Below are 25901 nucleotides of genomic sequence, written 5' to 3' on the forward strand. Positions count from 1 at the left end.
CTCTAGATGCTCAAGTATCTTCCTTTATCTTACAGACCAAATAACTTTGGTCAAAACTGAGATATATTTTAGTTTTCTGGATCAATTTTCCCTTAAATGTGACTGTCCTGATCTTGGCACATAGGTTCCACCTGATATCACTTTGCTTGACCTCTACTCTCCTCACAGCAGTTCCTTCTCCAAAGTCTATCCTTCAAAATAAGCCCCTCGTCTTCCTGGAATGATTTTTCCTCCTATTTCTGGAGTTTTCTCTAATAGGTTCACCAGTTCCTAAGCACCACTTCTCACCTCTGCTTACCAGCCCTCATCCTCTGACGTGCTTCTATCTAATCTCAACTGTATTGGGAAGCACTCAGGTGTATTTTGGAGTTCATGGACTTTTCCTTTCTCCGAACTTTACTGAAACTGGAGTTTGCTGTTTTGCTCCCCATTTGCAACTTTGAATTGTTTCCAAGAGGTGAAAGGGGTAGGATTAATATATAAGCTGTTGTACTAATCATACTAATAAATCCTTCCCCCCCCCCCAGTTGGGGGAGTCAGGGATCAAACCATGGAAGACGGGAGAAGAATAAATTACAACTCTAAATGCTGCAGAGAGAGACTGAAATTGTACGTATGAAAGCAATATCCCTAATGCTTCAGAGGGTGTGGGATTCACAGCCATACGCAAACAGACACGATTTTACAAAAACCATGTTTGAAATTGTGTGTCAGACGAACTGGTTTGCTTTTTGCTTCTCCAATAGTCAAGTAAAACTGCTGGTTGAAGAACATATCATTATTTTCCAGATGAAGAAAATGAGGTAACTCATCCAGTTTCACCTATGGCCTTACACACACTAGGGCCATCTTCAGAGTCACCACCACCATCCCCAGCACACACACTGCTTGACGCTCCGGACAACCCGCCCCCAACAGCCTCATGCTGGGCTCCTGGATTACTCTCCTTCAGTTTCCCTGGTGCGGTTCAGGTCTGAGACTCCCAGGCTTCCGCTCACTGAGCAACGCAGGTCCCCCGCCACGCTCATCCACTGACGAAGGCAAAAATTGCGATTTAGTGAGTCAGTCCCGAGTATTCACCGAGTGGGCTACAGCTCCTAGAAGAGTCTTGGGCGCGGCTCCGCGCCGCTCTTCACTGTGGACAAGCTCATGCAGAAAGTTAACTAAGACAGTCTTCTACTTGGGCTGTCACCGCGCCCCTTCCAGTGCTAGACTACATTTCCCAGAAGTTCCTGCGGCTCTAATCAACTTCTGGCGCGAACCTGACGACCTTTTTCTATTTCTCAGGGAACATATGGCTCCTTGGGATTAGCTGGGTCCAAGGAGGATGCTTGTCTCCCGAATATGGGCCCGCCTCGTGTGGGAGCCTCACTCCGAGCCTGCGTCTGGATCTCGAAGACTCCTGGCAGCGATTCGGAGAGGCGAGCAGGGGTGTGGGCTTGGCCCAGGCTGCGCGCTGGCAGGAGACAGGCGGGCCAGGCGCCATCTTGTCCGAGCAGATCCTGCTCCAGACTACATTTCCCAGAGACTCCCGCGGGAACAGGGCCGCCGCTTCGCTTGCCTGCGGGATCCTCGGCCTCCCGGGAAGGGGCAGTGCAAGGTGAGCGGCCTAGGTCTTGTGGGCTCGAGTAGCCTCCGCAGGTCCGTCCCTGAGAGTCTGAAGGGACCGTCCGGGCGGGTCCAGAGTCTCGGGCCTGTGTGATGTGGCTGGGCTGGGGGAGAGGGCAAGAGATGTGGGATTCCATGTGTGCGATTGTGACCTTACGTGACTGCGGCGCTGTGTGTGCAGGTGTGATTGTATGTCCCTGTGGTGGGTGTGTCATTGTGACTGTGACCATGCGCAGAGCTCTTTGTGCAGGTGTGACTGTGGATATTCTCTCTCCAGGTGTGTGATTGTGGTAATTCGCGGCGCTGTGTGTGTAGGTGTGACTGTGTCCCCGTGGTGGGACCGTGATTGTGTGGGTACGTATAACTTTGTGTGACATAGTGTGTGGCGGGGAGGTGTAGAGAATCTGTGATTAGGCGGCTATCACTGTGTTATCTGAGGGCTGCCTGTGTGGGATCGTGGTTGTATGAATGTTAGCAGCACTAAGTACTGGATGTATGTGACTGTGTGAAGATGAGTGAGTGTGATCATGTAACTTTTTTTGTGGCGCTGTGTGTGCGGTTGGAGGGTGCCTGTAATTGTGCCAGGGTGACAGTGGGTGTGTCCCAGTGGTTGATAGTGAAATCAGGACTGATTTTGGTCGCTGACAGCAGAGACTTCTTCCCTTCTGACGCCAGGAATGCTCAGGACAGCCTAGACGCCTCTGACCTCTCTCCATCCCTCCTCTCTATGGGTGGTAGGTGTGGGTGCAGAGCTACCTCTGGTCAGTATGGGCTGCAGGAAAGGCCTGACATCCCATGATTCCTTTCCCCTTCCTCAGCTCTGCTCTTCTCAGAGAGGTCCCCAGAGGAATGGCTGTTGACCAAGCCAAATACAAGGTGCGCTGGGGTTTCCTTTTTGCTTTCCTTCTCCTGGATGGTCTTGTTTAAAATAGACTCATCAAGTCATCTGGTTCCTACACATTTCCATTCAAGAAAATGATGAGAAACCCTGGGGGTGGACACCTAGATCCCAGTATTCTCCCTCATTTCCTTCTACATAACGTTCTCATGTTAATTTAGAAAATAGCTCAGTTTAGCCTGTGTCCTGTATTTGCTTCTTTTTAAACACACCTGCACACACACACACACAAGGATTATTTTAAAGAATTTGGAAAAGAGGAAGTTACAAAGAGCAAAAGTAAGCTCCTACCACCCAGACATAACCACTGTCAGTATTTTGATCTGTTTCCTTCCATGCACATATAGTATGCATTATTTCAAAATTGGAATCTTAAACAGCATTTATCATTTCATATCTTATTTTTTCACTAAAAATTATTTGTAGTTTGTAGAAAAAACTATTAACAGTTTTTTCTTTTTTGTGTGTGTGAGGAAGATCAGCCCTGAGCTAACATCCGTGCCAATCCTCCTCGTTTTTTGCTGAGGAAGACTGGCCCTGAGCTAATATCCGTGCCCATCTTCCTCCACTTTATGTGGGATGCCACCACAGCATGGCCTGACAAGTGGTGCGTGGGTGCGCGCCCGGGATCCGAACCTGGGGCGCCAGCAGCGGAGCGCGCGCACTTAACTGCTACACCAGGGGGCGGCCCCAGTTTTTTTTTTTTTAATTCCTGAATATTACATATATACACAGAAGTGCTTAAAATACAGACATATAGTTTAAGAAGTAATTATAAAGGGAAGCTCTATATAACAAAAACTTGGCTCAGCACTCCAGAAGCCCCTGTTAGTCAGCACTCCAGAAGCCCCTGTTAAACCTATCCTCTTCACCTCTTTAGTTAACCCCTATCCTGACTTTGGTGATAATTATTTTCTTGTTGGTTTTTTAAAAAAAAAGTTTACCACATATCTACACGTCCCTAAATAATATAGTTTAGGTTTGCCTTTTTAACTTGATAGAAATGAAATTATACTGTGTAGTGTTTTGAGTCTCGCTTTTCTTACACAATATTACATTTCTTAGTCTCATGCTTGTTGTTAGTTGTTATATGTAGCTGTAGTTTAGACATTGGCTGTTACCAATTTTTGGCTCCTTTGAAAGGGCTGCTCTAAACGTATTTTTATAAGTACCCTGTTGGCACATATGCATACTTTCCTAGTGTATAAATATATAAATGGAATTGCTGGGCCCTAGGATATGTGTGTATCTTCAGATTTCCCTAGATAATGCCGAACTGATTTTCAGTTCCTTCAATTCCAGTTAAATTCCTACCAGCAGTTTGTAAACATAGTCATCCTGTCTTCTCTCTAATACTTGGTCACTTGGTATTTTAATTTTTGATGAATCTGCTAATACATCATGTAGTTTTAAACATTCCAAAAAGTACTGGAATCAAAGTATATGACTTGATGAATTTTACAAAATGAGCATATTCATTTAACCAGAACTCCAATCAGATCAGGAAATAGAACATTACCAGCATTCCAGAAGCCAGGTTCTTGTTGCATCCAACTCACTCCCCACCTCTCCCAGAGATAACCTTTATTCTGTCTTCTATAGCAATACATTAATTTTACCTGTTCGTGAATTTTATATAATAGAATCACACAGTATCTCCTCTTTTGTGCTTGGCTTCTTTTGCCAACTTTACATTTCACATGTAATATGAATGTACTATGGAATAATATTATGTAGTATGAATATGTGAGGGTCATCCATGTTGCTTCCCATAGTTGTACGTCATTTATTATTGTTGTTTAAAATTCCGTTGTATGAACAAACCCACAAATTATTTATCCATTGCATTATTGATTGGTATTTGAGTTGTTTTCAGATTAAGGCTATTATGAACAAAGCTGCTATGAACCTTCTTGTATGTGTTTTTTGGTGCACATATGAATGCATTTCTGTTGGGTATATCCCTAGGAGTGAAATTTCTGCATCATAGGTTATGCATGTATTCAGCTTTAATATATACTGACAGTTTTCCTAAATGGTTGTGTGAATTTACACTCCTGACTTCATTGTATGAGAATAGACTTTAGGACAAGAAGCTCTACTAGACATAAAGAACAATAGTTCATAATAAAAAGGTTAGTCCATTAGTAAGATATTATAGTTCTGAGTGTATATATCTTCATAAAATGATTTCAGATATATTTGACAGAACTAAAAGAGGTAGTAGACAAATCACAATTCATAGTGGGGGATTTTTAGCACTTTTCTCAATAGCTGATAGAACAATCAATATAAACTCAGTAAAGCTATATAATATTTGAACAATGTGATTGACAAACTTGGCCTAATTGACATACGTAAAAGAGTGTGCCCTACAACTACGGTATATATTATTTTCAGATGCATGTGAGACATTTATCCAAATTGATCATGTGCTGGACCATAAAGGGAATCTCAGTAAATTTCAAAGGATTGAAATAATACTGTATGTTTTCTCACCACAATGGAATTCAGCTAGAAGTCCATAACAAAAAAGATAATTAGAAATATCCCAATGTTTGGGATTTAAGCAATGTGTTTATAAATAACTGGTGAATCAAAAAAGATTTTACAATGGAAATTTAAAATAGTTCGAACTGAATGATAATGAAAATATAACATATCAAAATGTGGAGTGTTACTAAAGCTGAACCTGAGGAAAATATGTAGCCATCAATGCATATGCTAGTAAAGGAGAATGTTGAAAAATTAATGATCTATGTATTCATTTCAAGAAGTTAAGGAAAAGTATACTAAATTAAACCCAAAGAAACCAAAAAATAGGAAATAACAAGAGCTCAAATATAAACTTATGTATTTTGAAATATAAAATGAATGGACCATAGAGAAAATTAACAAAGCCAAAAGTTTATTTTTTGTAATTAATAAAATTGATAAACCTCTAGCAAAACTTAAAGAAAAAAAGCAGATAGAACACAAATTACCAAATCAGATAGGAGAAAACAAACAGAATAGCTTTAAGGCTGAGTTCTCAATTCTTGGTTGGTACCTGGGACTTGGTTGCACAATATAAGATCATTAGAACCTGAGCCAGTGATCATGACACTGTGAGTCCCGTTTTATACTTCATCAAACGTGTAGATTTCTGTTTTTAATATAGATTTTTATTTTTGTAACTCAGTTTCTTTATTGGACATGATGTGTGCTTTAAGTTTGCATGGACTGCAATGTCATTACAACTCATCGTCCTGTCATGAAGATATTGACCTGGGCTAGTCGTGTTTCTTTAAAAACATATCTCCCTATTAATGTTACTGTATAATTATTAAGAGTTTAATACTGTTAATAAAATGTTCATTTCCTAGGTGATAATAGGTTGAGTATGCAATGAGCTCTTTGGGACATTTGGCTTATCAGTTTATCATACCCTGTTTCTCCTTAGATTTGTGTGTATCCACTGGGGCTGACTAACTGTGGAATAGTTCTTGTCTTGGGTTACTATGTGAGGCCACAGGTGTGTGGGTCCTTCCTGGTTTGAGTACAGGTTTTCCTTTTTCTGAGGCTAACTGGCTTTTTTAAAGTTCTCTGAGTTTATACTTTTCAGATTGTACAGATGGAAACAAGCACCTTATACCATATATAAAGACGAAGAAAAAACATATAATCACTCACTGATTATGGCAAGGGAAAACCTATTTTCATTTACCTTCTTTTGTGCACTCCGTGATTTTCTCTCACATGTCATTGTGGACTTAGAGCATTTTCCAGTGTTTTAATTAACTGATGGTTGTCGTAGCCTCCCTCATAGTACAAGGAGAAGTGGTAGGAGACGTGTTCATAGTATATTGTTGCATAAACTTTCATTACTTGGCCAATGAGAGCCCTTTTTAGGAGATTCTTAAAAGAAGTCCTTTCAGCGCAGAACCTGTTATTTTTGAAAATAGCCTTTGGCCACGGCAGAAGGTTCCAGATCTAACCAAAATTTTTTTTTCCGTTCTAAGACATGGAGTCAGCTATTATCCAGGAACTTTCTTTTCTTTTCTGTTCTTTTCTTTCCTCTTGTCTTCACAGTGTCTATTTCACTGTACTAATCAATACCATAAACTTTTTTAAAGTTTAAACTCCTGGCTCCTTGAGCTAGAAGCTTGCAGTGAGAAAGCCTTGATGATTGCTCCTCTCTTTCCTTTTCCTGAACTTCTCCTCCGTCCCAGGTATTCTTAACTCCCTGAAGTTAGGAGCAGGGAAAGGAAAAGGGAATAAGGGACAAGAAAAATCTTGTGTTGACACTGGTTCTCTCTTGCTTTGGGGCATGTTCATGTCTGACTTTCTGAGGAGAGGACAATGGCTCTACCCCAGTTAGCTGCTTATAGTTCCTACATTCAGCCTTTGGGCGTAGGTCCTCCATGGAGCCCTTCTCCAGAGGTCAAGGTCCCCTACTGGTAGGCTTGGAATAAACCCAGACCCAGGCTGGCTCCTATTGTGGGGTCCATATCTAGTCCCAGGAGGGAAGTAAGCCCCAGTCTTTGTGTCTTCTAAACTCTGAGAACACAGAGAAAGTTTTCCTAAGAACTCTCATACATTCCACTTGCAACCCTGGTAGCACTGGGGTCCCCTCTGTTCCTTATGAGGTACGAATATAGAGCACACCAACACTATCCAAAAATAGGTCTTTCTTGCAAAGAGAGCCTTCTCTCGTACACTCTCTAATCTCTAAAATACCTCTGGAATAGAAGTTGAATTGAACCAAGGGCACAAAATCAGTTTCCAGCCAGCTTGTTTTGCACAATACGTAAGATGGCCAAGGTTTTCACTGTGGAATGCAGCGTTTCGTGTTCCCTGTTGTCTGGCTCTCCTTCTCTAGGACTTTTCCTAAACTGAGAATGAGAGAGGCATATTTTAACATCTTGTTATATGCTGAAAACTAGTGCAAATAATAAAATTCAAAAAGGTACAAAGTCTCAACATGCAGAAATGAGTAGAACTTTGTATATTAAAAACAAAATAAAACAGATGGAAGATACATTGGGAAAAGACCTCATTTAATAACAGCCACAAAAAATAGTATAAGATACCTAGGAATGATCTGAATAAGAAATGTGCATGATATGTATGAAGAAAACTTTTAAATGTTCCTAAAGGACAAAACATTGACTTGAATAAGTAGAAAGGTATTCTATTCTAGGAAAGGTATTCTAGGAAAGCAAGACTCAGCATCATAAAGATGTCAGAACTCCGTAAATTAATCTGTTCATTTTATGCAGTCCCAGGAAAAATACCAGGACAATATTTTAACTGATCTTGTTCATATGGAAACTTTTGAAAAAGATGAGTAATAATGGGTTATTTATTTTTTTGAATCTAGACAAGCTTCAGAGCCAGAACTTTTTAAAAAGAAGACTTTATTTTTTTAGAGCAGTTTTAGGCTTACAGCAAACTGGAGAGGAAGGTACAGAGATTTCCCATACACCTCTTGCTGCCACACATGCATAGCATGTTGTCAACATGCCCCACCAGGGTGGTACCTTCGGTACCATTAATGAACCTACATCGACACATCGTTATCACCCAAAGTCAATAGTTTACATTAGGGTTCACTCTTGATGTTGTACAGTCTGTGGGTTTGGACAATGTATAATGACATGCATCCATTATTATAGTATCATCCAGAGTAGTTTCACTGCCCTAAAAATCCTCTGTGCTTCGCCTTCCTCTTTCCCTCCTTAACTCCTGAAAACCATTGTTCTTTTTACTGTCTCCACATTTTTGCCTTTTCCAGAATGGCATATAGTTGGAATCATACAGTATATAGCTCTTCATGTTGGCTTCTTTCACTTAGTATTATGTCTTTTCATGGCTCCATAGCTCCTTTCTTTTTATCACTGAATAATATTCCATTGTCTAGATGTACCACAGTTTATTTAACTGTTCACCTACTGAGGGATATCTTGGTTTTTTCCCAAGTTTTGGCAATCATGAATAAAGCTTCTATAAACTTCTGTGCACAAGTTTTTGTGTGACGTAATTTTTCAACTCCTTTGATTAAATACTGAGGAGCTCAATTGCTGGATCACATAATAAGAGTATGTTTTGTAAGAAACTGCCAAACTGTCTCCCAAAGTGGTAGCTGTACCATTTTGCATTCCCACCAGCAATGAGTGAGTTCTGTTGCTCCTCGCCAGCATTTGGTGTTGTCACTCTTCTGGATTTTGGCCATTCTAATAGGTATGTAGTGGAGGGGTCTTTTATTAAGACATTAAAACATATTCTTAAATTATAATAAGTAGAGAATGTGATGCTGGCAAAAGAATAAATGGATTACTGAACCAAAATAGAACCGCAAATAAATACAACCATGTATCATCTATGATAATTGCAGCATTTAAATCAGTAGGGAAAATATATTCCATAGTTATCTGTTCTAAAGCTCACTTTTTTTTCTCTCTCTCATGTCAACATATCTGAAGTCAGGTTATATCTACATAGTTTCTTACTTTCTTAGTGGCATATAAAATAATGGTGTATTTTAAGTCCCATGAAATATTTTATTATTCACATGTGACTTTAATACACCTGGGTAGCCCCCTCTGGGGGAAAAATTAAGTAGGATTCCTAACTCACATCTTATACTGAAATAAAATTATAATTTATAATCTTATACCATAGTCTTTTATCAAATAATCTTATATCAAAATAAAATAATTGATTAAAGATTTAAGTGTAACAAATGAAAGCATTAAAGTTGTAGAAAAAGGAGAAATTTATATAAATATATATAGGTAAGAAAGATCTTACCCAAAAGCTGGAAAAGCTGACATTTAGGCTATTTTGCATGGCATAAACACATAAACAAAGTTTATTTATTTATTTTCACGAAACAGCTAGAACATAAGAATGAGGAGTGTGTCTGTGTGGGTGTGGTTGTATGGTGGGAGAAGCTGACTGACTTTCTTGGGCTTGGGAAGTGAGAAGACTTGATTAGGGAAGTCTTTAGTCCTTCTGATCAGAGCTGTGTTCCTGGCCAAAGGGCACTGCTTGGGGACTTGAGGACAGCAGAGAAGGGATCTGCTCAGGGCAGGTCGTGGCAGCTCTGTCTTGGGTTCAGAGCAACAATGTCACTGAGGTGGGGCAAGATCTGGCCTGAATCACTTGGCTGAGGCAGGAACCTGGGTTGCTTGGGTGAAAGGGAGAGAATTTCAGTCTATTCCTTTGGATCCACTAGCCAGGGTCCATCTTGCTGTAGCTAAAGCCTAGCGTTTTTAGAGTTGAGGAAGGAGTACAATTTATTCCATACTCCCACTAACTAGAGTTATATCATAAGACCAAGGGAAGTGGAGGTGGTTTTACCTAGTCAGTCCGAGATCTGTAAGGTCAGTGTGTTTCTAGAGTGTTTCTTTGCTTCCCAAGGCCTGCCTTCTCAGAACACTATCCTTTTTCAGGAGAACAGCTCGGAGGAGGACTGATCATCCCCTGCAAAACTGAAAGCCATGGCCCAGGTGAGTTGGTGCTTTTTCTTACTTTCCTGACATTGAGTTCTTTTTAAGAAATAAAACAGTTATTTAAAAGGGCATGCAAGCATTTGCTTTCCTTCTCCTGACAGTTCTGGCTAGATGGGTTCTCCTTCAGGGTCCTGGTCCCCATTTCTTCTCATTCCAGCCAGACAATCCTATACCATTCCTAAGTGCCCCTCTTCTTTTGACCCAGCATTAATATTTTCATTCAGTAAATAATTGAGCATCTCTTTTCTCAGCCCTCTCCCAGGGACTATGATGGACAGGAAATGCATTCCCTTAAAGGAAACGAGTAGATTTGTAGAATGAACTTGTCTTGTCTGGACAGTGATTTGATGAGTTTGAAGTATGAGTTGCTTGGCTGGGAACAAAACTGGGAAAAGCCAGGTTTATCTTTACAGATCAGCATTCTCCAGTAAGATAGGATGGGAGGCAGTGTTGGTAGCTCCAAATGTTAGATCGTTGCAAGATCTTCTGGTTTATGAGGCTTGGAGGATAGTGGGGTTGGTAGCTGACACAGACAGATCTCTGCACCTGTTGGGGCATCCATGAGAGAAGTCCAATCTGAAGTAGAACAGGAAGTGTGGGTCATGAGGAATTTCTGTATGAATCACCAGTTTTCTTTATCTCAGAAATAAGGATAGGGATGATGGATGATTGCAGTGAGTTCAGCCAATTCATAAATTGTTGAGATCATACTATAAGAGATCAGAGAAACTTTCTAAATCTTGCCTGGTAATATCTATATTGTAGAAAATTCTGTCATCAGAGAAATAATTGTTAAAGAATTTGTACTAATAGGAAATTATTCTTATAACGGTAAGTTATAAGAGTGAACCAGAATTTATGAGAAACTTAAATTATATGCTGTTTCAGAGATATTGCTGTTTTAAAATGTATTTGAAAAATTTTACATGTGAAAAATTCAAGGAGTATTAAGAACAAGGTCCTGACCCACTACTTCATCCTACTCCCTAAAGGCAGACACTCTCATCTGTTTTAGCTGGTTCCAGTGGCATTTATCCATATTTTTAATTAGTATTCCTATATTGCTATTTCTTGATTAATCAATTTTTAGACATTTTCTAGTTATTTCTTTGCAAGGTGTATGTGGATTTAAATTTTTATTTATTTATTTATTTTTTGCCCCAAAGCCCCAGTAGATAGTTGTATGTCATAGATGCACATCCCTCTAGTTGCTGTACGTGGGACGTGGCCTCAGCATGGCCAGAGAAGCGGTGCATCAGTGCGCACCCGGGATCCGAACCCGGGCCGCCAGCAGCGGAGCACGCGCACCAAGCCACGGGGCCGACCCAAGGTGTATGTGAATTTAGATTTGCTATGTCACACTCTCTACTTCCTTTCCCCACAACAGAGTTATATCACAGTTTTGTTTATTTAAATCAATGCTATACACATGATTAGGACCTTGCAAATATTCTGTTGCAACTGTTCTCTACCACCTCCCTTTAAAAAAGCTTTATTATAATAAATTGGAGACACAGAAAAGCAGAGTGGTCTTATGAACTATCATATACTCACCATTCAGCTTCAGTAATTATCAGCTCAGAGTCAGTCTTGTTTCATCTGTACTGCTACCTAGTTCTTCCATGCACACCCCCCACCCTCATTCCCACACAGGATTATTTTGAAGCACATACAAATTGGTATGTATCTCTAAAAGATAAGGATTATTTTTTAAAAACCATTACATCATTACTGCATCTAAAAAAGTTAAAAATAATTTGTTGATATCATCAGTATCCAGTGTTCAGATTTCCATAATTGTCTAATTGTTTAAATCATTTATTTGAATTAGAATCCAAATAAGGATTGTGTACTGCACTTGGTTGATATGTCTCTCGAGTCTCTTACGCCTTCCATCTCTTTTCTTTCTGTGCAGTATTTTTTGTTAGAAAAGAAAAAAAAATCTGATTCATTTGTCCACTCTTTGGATTTTGCTGATTGCATCTTTGTGGTATCATTTAAGTGTTTCCTGAAAGTTGGTAGTTAGGTCTAGAAGCTTCATCAGATTCAGTTGGGATTTTTTTGTCAAGAATATTTCATAGGTGGTGATGTGTGATTCCATTAGGAGGCACATTATATCCAATTCTCTTTCTTTTTGTAATGTTAGCCACCATTGACAATTATTGTCTAGATTCATTAATTCATTAGAGGTTGCAAAATGGTATTTTAATTCTGTCATTCCTTCTTCATAGATTCAGTGGAATAGTATCTGTAAAGTAAAACTTCTCATCAACTGTTTGATTACCCTGAAGGACAGTTCGTATAGGGACAAATGTTTGATTTTTTCCCTTTATTTACCAGTTTTTAAAAAAATGAATTGGTTTCTTAGAATCCTACAAAGGTGACCGGTAATTTTTTATTCGTTATTGTTATGAGCTCATGGATTTAAACATTTTTTAACTGATCAGCCTATCACACTTGATCCTCAAATTATACCATTTTTGGCCAGTAGGAGGCTCTTCAAGTTGGCTCCTGAGTCCTTTTAATGTGATGCTAATAGTTTTTGATAGCTCTCTTGCTTTCTGATATAACAGAATGTTCAGACTCATCCTGTGCATTTCCAACTCAATCCTGAGATCTTCTCTTTCCCCAAAGAACCTTGGTTCCTTTTATTTGAATATGGTACTTAGAGACTACACTCTAGACCCTAGGGATGTTCATTGCTACTGGGTTAATTATTGTTTCTAGGCCTTTTCAATGGATTGAGTCGGGAATTCGTTTGTTTGTTTTTTAAATATAAAATAAACTGATTACTCTTGCATCTGTTTCTGAGATCCAAAGATTCTGGTTCTCAGTGACACCAATATAATTGTTCGTTTGCTTTACCCCACAATATAAGCACAATAGTCTCTAGAGTATTTCTTTTATTATACAAGTAATACATGTGTTTATTGTTTCAGGGATCAGTGATGTTCAGTGATGTATCTGTGGACTTCTCTCAGGAGGAGTGGGAATGCCTGGACCCTGCTCAGAGGGACTTGTACAGAGACGTGATGTTGGAGAACTATAGCAATCTGGTGTCAGTGGGTAAGGGCATCTATACCAGTAATTTAGAGTTCTCCTCTGGAATGTCTGTTTCTTCCACAGTGAATTTCTCAGCTGCTTTTCAAGTTACCAGCTAAATTTCTGCTCCCTATTCCCAAATAAATGGTTTGAGCTGAAATGAAAAAGAAGAGCGGGAAATGGGCAGCTCCAATTGGCTATGGCTGAAGCTTCATCTTCTTTCTTTGGCTGTTCCTGTAGTGGCTTCTCTTCTTTGATCATCAAGGCACTGGATCTTATTTCTGCATCTGATTTACCCACAGCATAACTATGTTCCATGTCTTTTCTTGTGAGCAGGATTTTATATTCCTAAGCCTCAAGTGATCTCCTTATTGGAACAAGGGAAAGAGCCCTGGATGGTTGGCAGAGAGCTGACAAGAGGCCTGTGTTCAGGTGAGGAGCTTACAGATGACCTGTTTCATTCCTTCCCTTGCCTACTACTCTTTCTACTACTCTTCTCTGACACCCCTCTTAATTTCAAGTAGAAGGTGCCCTTCACTTCTCCTGCAAAGAAAACTCTTTTACTTATATTTTAGATTCAGTTCCTTGCTAACTTCTCTTCCCCTTAGACTCATCTAAATGTGTTCTATTACCATTCTCAAAATAATATATTTGTGTGTGTGTGTCTGTACTGCCCCTCCCCTCCAAGTACTGGTCTTTGTTGTAGCTGCCTGCCAGTGACTTTTTTTTTTTATCAGTTGGTTGTGCATTTTCCCTTTATCCAACATTTTTTGACTTCCTAATTTGTGCAAGAGAGTCTGCCAGGTGCTGCAGTTGGCTAATTATGTCAGCTATTAAGAACTCGGAGTCAGGGCCGGCCCCGTGGCTTAGCGGTTAAGTGCGCGCGCTCCGCTGCTGGCGGCCCGGGTTCGGATCCCGGGTGCGCACCGACGCACCGCTTCTCCGGCCATGCTGAGGCCGCGTCCCACATACAGCAACTAGAAGGATGTGCAGCTATGACATACAACAATCTACTGGGGCTTTGGAGGGAAAAAATAAATAAATAAAATCTTTAAAAAAAAAAAAAAGAACTCGGAGTCAAAAAATGGTGCTAAAATATATCCATAAATAACTTTCACAAAGTAGAATCTAGTAAAAGAGTATCACACAGGGAGCTTAGCAGAAAGTCAGGGGCTATGTAGAAGTGGAATTAATCCACACTGAAATAGTAGTGGGAGCCTTGCAACTGATTGCAGTCACCATCTGTAGACACAGTGTCAGGAAAAACAAAAAGGTCTGTGCCTATTTCGGAAAGGAAGAGGTGGCAGAGGAGAAGAGATTTGATATAGAGGAGGAGAACCAGAAGAGCACTTATTGAGCACTACTATATACTAGCCATTGGCCCGGGGGCTGGGATTATAGTACTGAACAAAACATTCAAAGCTCTGCTCTGCTGGAGCCTGTATTCTAGAAGGTGAGAGAGAAAAAATAGATATATATGTAATGTCAGAGTGTGGTAAGTGCTGTGAAGGGAGGTTAGAGAAAGCCTCTCTGATGGGGTGATATTTTAATCAAGACCTGAAGGAAATGAGGGAACAAGTAATGTAAATATCTGAGATTCAGGCAAAAGGAACAGGCAGAACAAGTAAGTTCCTGGGTTGGGAGCTTTTTGGCTCTACTATTGTGGCTGGAGCAGAAGGAACAAAGGGAATTGTGTGAAAGGAGCTCAGCGAAGCAGCAGGATGTATGTGTGTCTGTGTGCTAGGTGCAGCTGGGAGGCAGGGGGTGCCTGCAGATGATTTGGGGTCCTGTGGGCCTTTATATGGGCTTTGAATTGTTGTCTGAATGAGATGTAAAGCCATTCTATTCTGAATGATATGATTTGAGCAGAGGAGTGATATTATGTTTTTAAAGGATCATTCTAACTCAGAGGTTGCTAATTTTGAATTCCTTTGGATAGAGTTTAGGGAACTTAAGATGAACTTAGATGAGAAGAAAAAATGCATCTTTATATTGGTAACCTCTAATTGAAATTTAGCTTTTCTCCTATTATGGTGTATGCTGCAAACCATAGTAGTAGTAGGAGTTCTACTTTGACATGAATGGAAATCACAGATATTTTTGTATCATTTCACTGTTATTGTAGACATATTGAAATATCATTTATGCTCATCACTATTTCAGAATTACTGTAGTACTAGGCTCACTGCTAGGTCTTACAATTTAATGTGTTATTAAAGAAGAAAACTCCAGGCAGAAAGTAAAACACCTGTGAAGGCCCTTCTAGGAGGGGAAAGCTTGGTGTGTTTGAAGAACTGAAAGAAAGCCAGTGTTTCTGGGCCGGGTGAGCAAGCGAGAGTGGAGTATGAGTTGAGGTTGGAGAGACAGGTAGGAACCACATCACTCAGCCTTTGCCAGTGATTATGAAGAGTTTGGATTTTGAGCAGTGCAAGGCCAGGCCAAATGTCATTTTGGTCCCTGAAAACATTAAAGAGTGTGAGTCCTTGGTGGGGAGACCAGGTTAGGAGGCTACCGCAGTGGTCTGAGTAAGAGGTGATTCTGGTTTGGAAGAGGGCATTGGCAGGATAGATAGAAGAGGACATTTTTAAAAATTACTTAGGAGCTTAACTAGATGAAAGTTGCTGAAAGATTATATAGAGGTAGGGGAAAAAAGATTATGCTGGAATGAATTCCCTGTTTCTGGCTGGAGATGTTCCACTAGGCTCCATTTTGATGTCTTCAAACCATTTAATTTGCCTAAAATCCCCATTTTTGGTAAGAAATCCTTTCATAATAATAGCTATCAAATACTAAACACTTACTTGAAGACATTTACACACATTTTTCCTTACTCTCCCAGTAATCATGAGTTAAGGTGAAGAAATGGGGACTTAGAAAGGTTAAATCATTGCCTAGGAACATAGCATGAGTAACTGTCAGAGTTGGGACTCAGCTCCCACCAGTCTGCTTCTGGATCCTGTCATGTCTCCATGGCAGTATTTTGCACTATGTTGTATTTTCTTTCTGTCTGCTATAAACTTTAACTACCCCCCTGTCAGTCACTGCAGTGGTACATGAGCAAGTCTCTCTCTTCTCCTAAGATTAGCATCACACAATTCCAAGGCAAACAGTATTTTCGCTGAATTCCCAGCACATAACATACTGAGTCTTCCCTATCTGCCACTCACATCAATTTGTTCAATATCTTAGACTTATCTCAGGCTATTCCCTCATGTGGCTGACTGTCTGTAATCTCTTTCAAATTTCATCCAATATATCCTTTATTATGGAGACCATTCTGTTTCCATCCCACTGGGTGTGCTGCAGTTTAATTCTGACACTAACTACCCAGAGTTAGAGTAGACCCCAAAGGTTAACAGCCAAGTCTTACACCAAACTGCCCTCACTTCAGACACCAGCTGCAAGTCTCAGGAGGTTCTCAGACCACCCACACTTCTGACCAACTGGTTTTAAATTTGAGCATTTCCGTGACCCCTGCAGGTTCAATAATTTGCTAGAATGACTCACTAAGTATAGTCCTAAGTATAGAACTTAGGAAAGCTCTATACTTATAATTGCAGTTTTACTATAAAGGATATATATTAGGGCAAGATCTAGTAGGCTTCCAGATGCAGAAGTTCCACACCCTCCCCTTGTGGAGTCAAAGTGTGTCACCTTCCCAGCACATCAATGTGTTCACCAACCAGAAAGCTCCACTGAGCTTTGGTATCCAGAGTTTTTATTGGGTTTAGTTACATTGGCATGATTGATTAAGTCATTGCCCACCCAATCTCTGGCCCCTCTCTCTTCCCCAGAGGTCAAGTAGCTGCAAGTCCCAATCCTCTAATCACATACTTGGTCTTTCTTGTGACCAGTATCCATCCATCTATCTAGGGACAGATCATGAGTCGCCTCATTAGCATAACAAAAACACCACTATCATTCAGGAAATTCCAAGAGTTGTTGAAGCTCTGTGTTAAGAACCGACAACAAAGACCAAATTTATTCTTTATTATACTGCAGAACCCAAGAATCTTCCTCTCTATGCGTTTATTCCTTTCAGGAGACCTTTAATGGAGGTCAGAAAATCATCCACTTTTTGTAATACATATAGTCTGATGAAACATTCTGTTTCTTACATACAATGCATGCATGCTTATATAGATGTATATGTAACTAGTTATCTTTCATATGCACAAGCATTTTATATTTACCAACCTTTCCCAGATGATTCTGATCCACGTCAATATTTGAGAATCATTGTGGTTTCCTATTTCCATAGTCTCCTCCCTCCATTTCCTGTGTTATGTCTCATTAATTTCTGTGCATTTCTTGTCCCTTTTTCGGATTAAACAGATATACTTGAGAACTGTATGTCCTTTACTACCAGATAGCATTTTTACTTTACTTTTTCCATTTCTATTATAAACATTTAACTTTTCACAAATAAGGAGGGAACAGAACATTTACCATTTCATTTTCTTTCAGATCTGGAATCAATGTGTGAAACCAAGTTATTATCTCTAAAGAAGGAAGTTTATGAAATAGAATCATGCCAGAGGGAGATAATGGGACTTACAAAGCATGGCCTTGAGTACTCCAATTTTAGAGATGTTTTGGAATATGGAAGCCACTTTGAAAGACAACTGGGATATCAAAATGGGCATTTCAGTCAAGAAATATTCGCCCATGAATACGTGCCCACATTTATTCAACAGACATTCTTTACTCTACATCAAATAATTAATAATGAAGAGAAACCCTATGAATGTAAGAAATGTGGAAAGGTCTTTAGTCAGAATTCACAATTTATTCAACATCAGAAAATTCATATTGGTGAAAAATCTTATGAATGTAAGGAGTGTGGGAAATTCTTTAGTTGTGGCTCACATGTTACTCGACATCTGAAAATTCATACTGGTGAAAAACCCTTTGAATGTAAGGAATGTGGAAAGGCCTTCAGTTGTAGTTCATACCTTTCTCAACATCAGAGAATTCATACTGGTAAGAAACCCTATGAATGTAAAGAATGTGGGAAGGCCTTTAGTTATTGCTCAAATCTTATTGACCATCAGAGAATTCACACTGGTGAAAAACCCTATGAATGTAAAGTATGTGGGAAAGCCTTTACTAAGAGCTCACAACTTTTTCAACATGTGAGAATTCACACGGGTGAGAAACCCTATGAATGTAAGGAATGTGGCAAAGCTTTTACGCAGAGCTCAAAACTTGTTCAGCATCAGAGAATTCATACTGGTGAGAAACCCTATGAGTGCAAGGAGTGTGGCAAAGCCTTTAGTAGTGGCTCAGCACTTACCAATCATCAGAGAATTCACACTGGGGAGAAACCCTACGATTGTAAGGAATGTGGGAAGGCTTTTACTCAGAGCTCACAACTTCGTCAACATCAAAGAATTCATGCTGGTGAGAAACCCTTTGAATGTCTTGAATGTGGGAAGGCCTTTACTCAGAACTCACAACTTTTTCAACATCAGAGAATTCATACAGATGAAAAACCATATGAATGTAATGAATGTGGAAAGGCCTTTAATAAATGCTCAAACCTTACTCGACATCTGAGAATTCACACTGGTGAAAAGCCCTATAACTGTAAGGAATGTGGGAAGGCCTTTGGTAGTGGCTCAGATCTCATTCGTCATCAGGGAATTCATACTGATGAATAATAAAAGTTAAAGTGTTTGTCACCTTCCTAATATTTTAAACAAAAAAGTTCATGTTTGATAGTTACTCGCTTTCACTATTTTTTGTTTCTTAATTTTACTTTAAGTTTGTTTTTAATCCAAATGTATTTCATTCTAAGTTATGAATTCAAATTCAAAATTGACATTTGCCCATCCCCTGCCTCCCCACAATGTTATACTAATGGCAGTTGTTCAGTAATTCTTTCCTTCCCCATTATTTTGTTCTATCTTCTTGGTGATATGTTATATTCTTGTGTATATTTGCTTGTGTTTCAGGGCTACCTTTTCTTCTGTGATCCATATATTTGTGCTTACACCAATATTACACTGTTTAAATTGAGTGACCTTGTATTTTTTAATTCCTTGTAGAATTATAACTTTGTTTTTGAAGTCAGTGTTAATCTTTTTGTTTCATTTCACAAATTTATATTTTCTTTTTACAAAACAGAAAATGAGAAAACTGGAAACTAAAAAGCCAAGATTGTAATCATGTCAGCTATAAATGACTACTCTCAAGTTGGTGGAGCAAATCCTACCAGACTTTGTTCTTAAATAAATTGTAGTTATGGTATACATATTGTACCTTCACCTGCTTTTATCACACCAAAATATGATGGCCATTTCGATAAATATAGATTTTTATTATTTTTAATGACTTATATTGAGTACTTTTTTAAATGACTCTTATTCATACTATGGTTGCATCTAAATGTTTGCAGTTATGAAATCTGCCCTGATTAATATAACCCAAAGTTTATCTTTGGACGCTTGTTTTTTTCTTTTCTTTTTTTTTTCTTTTTCTTTTTTTGTGTGAGGAAGATTAGCCCTGAGCTAACATCTGTCACAATCCTCCTCTATTTTGCTGAGGAAGACTGGCCCTGGGCTAACATCCTTGCCCATCTTCCTCCACTTTATATGGGACACTGCCACAGCATGGCTTGACAAGCGGTGCATCGGTGCCCACCCAGGATCCAAACCCCGGGCGGCTGCAGCGGAGCGCGTGCACTTAACTGCTACGCCACTGGGCTGGCCCCTTGTTTTTTTCTTTTAAACATCTATTTTAATTGCTGAAATTATCCACACTTTCTCCTAGTGAACTGTTTTGTTTCTTTTCATCAACCCTAACCTCAATCTCATACTAGAAAGGTAATTAACCACTATTATCAAAGTATTACTTATCCTTCCAGATATTTTTTTTTTACTTTTTACTTATATATGTTAGTGGCATTTTATTTCCTATGTATTAGTAAGTATAATCATACTGTATGTATTGGTTTGTTGTGAGGATTCAATGAATTAATAAATGTAAACTGCTTAGAACTATTCCTATCACATAGTAAATGTTTGGTAAAGTTGTCAACTGTTATCATTGATACATTTTTGTAATTATCTTCATTATTATTTGTGGAAAGGATTTTAGTCATGTTGTTTACCTTTGTCTAAATGAAAGAATTCATAATGAAAAGAGAGAAATGAGTGTCTTTAGGAAAGTTTTTTCTATCACTCATCATTCAGCATGGAATTTGAAAAAGAAAAGAAAAAGTATGTGTGGGTAGTCTTCATTCAGACTTTTTCTTTTATGCTGCACAAGGATTAATACCAGTGAAACCCTGTGGATATAATGATGGGTAGTTGAAAGCACAGCTGTCAAAAAAGCAGGCAGAGATGAGAATATTTTTCCTAGTAATTAGTTCCCCCCAAAACAGAAAATATACAGGCCATGTTATTTGACCAGAACGGGGGAAACAGTAACAACGGGATAGCCATCAATTATCTGAATATTAATTCAGTGTCCCCTGTAATCAACATGGGTTAAGGAACTACATCCTTAATATGCATATTATTTAAATGTGAATGAAAATGAGAACACAATTGAAAAACCTATAGTGGCAGTCAAAGTTGTCTTGGAAGTTTTATAACCCAATATGCATGCATAGGTTAAAATACTAGAAAGATCAGTAATAAATAAAATAAATTAGAACCCAAGGAGCTAAAAACAAGCAAAAATAAATCTAAAACATGAGTAGAGAAAGGCCTTGTTAGTTATAAAATGCAGAAATAAGTTAAAGAAAAAAGTAAATGATTTAAAATAGAAAATTTGACTATTTGACCAAAAAAAGTAGACAAACTTTAGTGACCCAGGTGGGGAAGCAAGGATGACAAATGAACAGCATTGTGAATAAGAAACTGAAATGACTACATATTTAAATTTAAAGGAACTATATCTTTTTTGGGTCATGAAAATGTTATGGGATTAGTGGTGTAGGTTGCACAACTTTGTGAATATATTAAAAACCACTGAACAGTGTATTTAAAAAGGGTGAATATAATGGTATGTGAATTTTATCTCAATTTAAAAACTTAAAATTTAGTACTATAGACGTTTTTGTAATATATCTGAAAATCTGGACAATTTTGTCCACACAAAATCTGGACAATGTGTGGTTTTTATAAAGGAATTGAGTTGACTTGACATCAGAATTGATTAAAGAAGAGGTGTCAAATCTTAATAGACTCCCTTCCAAAAGGAACATTTTAAAATTAGACCAAAAAATACTTTAAATGTCACACAGCTACACTAAAGAAAACACCAAACTAGATATATTTATAGGTGAAATCTATGAAATGTTTTAGGAACTCTTCCAGGACAAAGACTAAGAGAGCAAGTTACCTATTTTTATGAATTTATCATAATCCTAATGTTAAAACTTGCTAGGAGAACACAAAAAGATAGTATGTCCAGAATCAGTTATGAAAATATGCAGTAGCAAAGCAAATCTAGTAATCTGTTGAAAGATAATGAATATTTGTCACAATCTGAATTTAGGAGCAAAACATTTCTGATAAATCCTTATCCAAACTTCCTACTCACTTTCTGAAGCTTGGAAATCAAATTGATTTAGGTAGCATAGTATTCCTTAGTATCTGAACTCAGGGACCAAATAGATTTGGATAGCAAGGGATTCTTGGAGTACAACACAAGTTAATTCATATGGAATTTCTAGAGTTCAAATAACTAAAGCACTAAAAATGAAAATACTTAATCAAGCCCCAATAACTTCTAGATGCATCCTTGTTTTTTCTTAGCAGTATTTGGCAGAATGGGGTATGTTTTATCAATAAACTTAAGAGTTATCCTACCTGCTGCAATATCACTGCATTCATCCATTTATACCCTGTCTACTTCTCACTTGAAGAGTCTTTAAAACCTAACCAATGAATCCAATCACTGCCATGCATTTTAGTATGAGGGTGTAGTGGGAGATGGGAAGGAGGTTATTAAAACAAACACAGAACTTCAACTTTCATTGCAATTAGAATATAGAAGAATATGAAAGGCCACCATTCCCATGATAGCAAGAATAGCCTTGACAAGATAAAAATCATACTTTCCTATGGGACTATTTAAGAGGGATCAAGGCAAGAAAGCCTTGAACTGAATTCCTGATAGAAATAAGCCCTTTATAGGTGAACAGGTTGCTCTGACTTTCCATACCTGGGTGCAATGCATGATGGTATGGGTGTGGGTATGGGTACGAGTATGAATATGGATGGATGAAGGAGTAGGCCCGACAGATGAAGAGACTTTACAGAGATAAAGAGAAATTAGTAGTGCCTAAAATGATACTTAGGACTTTCTGGATGGATTAGAATCTGGAAGAGCCTCAAATGCAAAAGACTTAAACAATACTATTCACCAACTTTACCTAATAAACATTTATTTAATGGTACTCACAATAACCACAGAATACACCTGCTTTTCAATTATATAGGAAACATTAAGACCACATGTTGGGCCTTAAAACAAGATTCAATAACTGTCAAAGAACTAACATCATACAGATTATTTTTTTTAACACAGAACTAAATAGAGCTCAGTGATTAAACATATACAGAAAATCCTGTTTTCTTCCAGAGGCTTGATAAGCTTTTAATTTTAGATATATGATTCACCTAGAATTAATATTTGTGTATGGTATGAAGTGTAGGTTGAGATTCATTTTTTTCCCTCACATAAATATTCAGTTTTTCCAGCACGTTTTGTTAAAAAAAGACTTTCTTCTTCATTGAGTTGCTTTGGTACTTTTATCAAAAATAAATTGACCATAATGTATACCTTTATATTAGCAATATACACTTGTAAAATGAAACAAAAATACAGTTTATAATTGTATCAAAAACATAAAATACTTAGGAATAAGTTTAATAAACGATATCAAAGATCTTTATGGAAAACTACAAAACGTTGCTAAAAAAGTTAGACAAGATCTAAATAAATGGAGATACCATGGCTGTGGATTGGAAAACTCAATATCTTTAATAAACTTTCCCCAAATTTATCTATAGATTCAATGCCATCCCAGTCAAAATATTAGCATGCTTTTTTTTTAAATTGATAAAATTATTTTAAAATTTGTATAGAAATCCAAAGACCTAGAATAGCCAAAATCAGTAATGAAAAAGAACAAATTGGAGGACTTTCAGTATCTGATTTCAAGATTTGCCATAAAGCTATGATAAGGCAATAAAGACCATGGTGTTTGTCTAAGGGTGGACAAATAGGTCAATGGAGTAGAATAAAGAGTCCAGAAACAGACAGCAAACCCCCCACAGAGTTCAACTGGTATATTCCAGCATGTCACAAAGCAATTTGACCATGAAACCCATTTTCCTCCTAATTGTTATTAACATTTGTGAGAAATAAATACATTTAGGAAATATTTACTTGACTAAAATACATAAATAAAAGGATGAAGTTGAAGAGATGATTGTGGATAGATAGCTAACTATTTGGAGTTAGGAGCTTTTGCATGTCTCCAATGTTAAGCCCTGTAGACAGTCTAGTTTGTCTGTGGAAGACGGTCCTGCTCTGCAGAAAGAAATGCCTCTCACCAAAGACCTCATAAATCTTGCCTTCCTCCATCACTTCCCCTCCAGCCAGATCCTATGAGAGAGATTTTCTTTAAACATTGAATTATGGTGGTTTTTACAGGTTTTTAAAAATTATATACATTAAATTGCATCATTGAAAACGTTTGAGAAAATCAGTAGTTATTTTCCAAGGGAGAAAAATCTCTGAGAATGGAAAGTTTTAGAAAGACAGAAAAAGTATCTGGAATTTCAGCACTGGCTTTGTTTCTACTTCTATTTTAATATTTGAATAGGAGCTATCAGAAATAGTATTTTTCTTTTTCCTTGCATGTATATATTTTTAATATATCTTTTATTATATTCCTCTACCAAAATTACAACAGTAATATACTTTCACAACTAGTAAACAATGAAAAGATATATAAATATCCTTCTCCCCACCCCAATTCTTTCAGACCTATCTACAATTTCAACAAAGCTTATTTACCTTTTCACACCTTTCTCCTTGCTTTTACCAACATTACACACATATCTGATTTGTCTTTGTTCAAATTTTTAAATGGCACCAAGCTATGCATTGTTTTCTCTAACTTGCTTTGTTCAGGCAACAGTCTTGCTTGTACATCCTTTCAGATCTATAAGTATAATCTTACTTTTTCTAAAATCTGCATTATATTGCACATTATATTCCTGATCTTGGTTATTTGTGCCTTTTTTTCCCCACTTCATTAGTCTTTGTAGTGGTTTATTAATCTTTTGAAAGAATGACTTCTTGCTTTCTTGATGCTCTCTATTATGTGGGTATTTTCTACTTTATTTATTTATTTTTCTATTTTTGTTATTTTCTTACTCATCTTTGGGTTCAATTTGCTGTAATTTTCAAAATTTTTGAGATGAATTCTTATGCCATTGATTTTCACCATTTCTTCTTTTCTAATATATGTATTTATGACTATAAATTTCCCTATAAGCTTTGCCTCATCTCATTACTCTTATGTTTTATTTTATCATTTAGTTAAAAAAATTTATAAATTCAGTGGTAAGATTTTTCTTTGATCTATGTTTTTTAAAAACTCTTTATTTTGAAATAATTATAGATTCAAATTAAGTTGCAAATAAATGTATAGGAAGAGCTCATGTACCCTTCACTCAGTTTCTCTCAATGGTAATATTTTGCATAACTATAGTACAATATCAAAACCATGAAATTGACATCAGTACAAACCACAGAACTTATTCAGATTTCACCAGTTTTACATGCACTCATTTCTCTGTATGTATATAATAGATGTATATAATTTTATCATCTGTGTAAGTTTCATGTAGCCACCACCACAATGTACAAAACTGTTTAATCACCACAAGGCTAGCTTATGCTACCACTTTATTTATTTATTTATTTATTTTTATAATTTTATTTATTTTTTCCCCCCAAAGCCCCCGTAGATAGTTGTATGTCACAGCTGCACTTCCTTCTAGTTGCTGTATGTGGGACGCGGCCTCAGCATGGCCGGAGAAGCGGTGCGTCGGTGCGCGCCCGGGATCCAAACCCTGGCTGCCAGCAGCGGAGCTCGCCCACCTAACCGCTAAGCCACCGGGCCGGCCCTATGCTACCACTTTATACCCACACCCCCCTCCTCCTTCCCACATCCTTAAGCCCTGGCAACCACTAATTTGTTCACCATTTCAATGATTTTTTTTAATTTCAAGAATGTTATATAAATGAAATCATACACATATAACCTTCTGTGATTTGCTTTTTATTTTTTTGCTCAGCATAATTGCCTCACAATCCATCCAAGTTGTTCCATGTACCAACAGTTTGTTCCTTTTTATTGTTGAGTAGTATTCTATGGCATGAATATACCACAATTTTTAAAACTATTCTTTCATTTAAGGACATTTGGATTATTTCCAAATTTTGGCTATAATGAATAAAGCTAATATAAACATTCATGTACAGATTTTGTGTGAACATAGTTTTCATTTCTCTTGGATAAATGCACAAGAGTGCAATTGCTGGGTCATATGGTAAGTGCTTTTTGAGTTTTATAAAAAACTGCCAACTATTTTCAAGAGTAGATATACTATATTACTGTTTAAAAAAAAAAATTCAACTGAGTAAATTTGAGGATCTAATTGGCTTTATTTGACAATTCATGAATTGGGCATCCCAATTCTAGCAAGTCATCTAGCATCTCATCTAGCAAGTAAAAAGGAGCTCCAAGGAGCTGTACAATATGGAAGGGTTTTATAGACAGAAGGGGGAAGGGATAAGGAAAGAGCAGATTACCTCATCTTCCT

General features: G+C 37.8%; 1 protein-coding gene across 1 annotated transcript in view; it reads left to right on the forward strand.

The window, feature by feature from the left end:
- Positions 1-1209: 1209 nt before the first annotated feature.
- LOC131396770 (zinc finger protein 383-like) overlaps positions 1210-25901 on the forward strand; it is a 65261-nt gene continuing 40569 nt past the window's right edge. The window contains 5 exon segments of the mRNA XM_058529156.1: positions 1210-1600; positions 9943-9999; positions 12942-13068; positions 13381-13476; positions 17512-18712. Coding sequence (XP_058385139.1) covers positions 9991-9999; positions 12942-13068; positions 13381-13476; positions 17512-18712 — 1433 coding nt within the window. The 5' untranslated portion in view covers positions 1210-1600; positions 9943-9990.

This window comes from Diceros bicornis, chromosome 34 (assembly GCF_020826845.1).
Source record: "Diceros bicornis minor isolate mBicDic1 chromosome 34, mDicBic1.mat.cur, whole genome shotgun sequence".
In the NCBI taxonomy this organism is placed as follows: domain Eukaryota; kingdom Metazoa; phylum Chordata; class Mammalia; order Perissodactyla; family Rhinocerotidae; genus Diceros; species Diceros bicornis.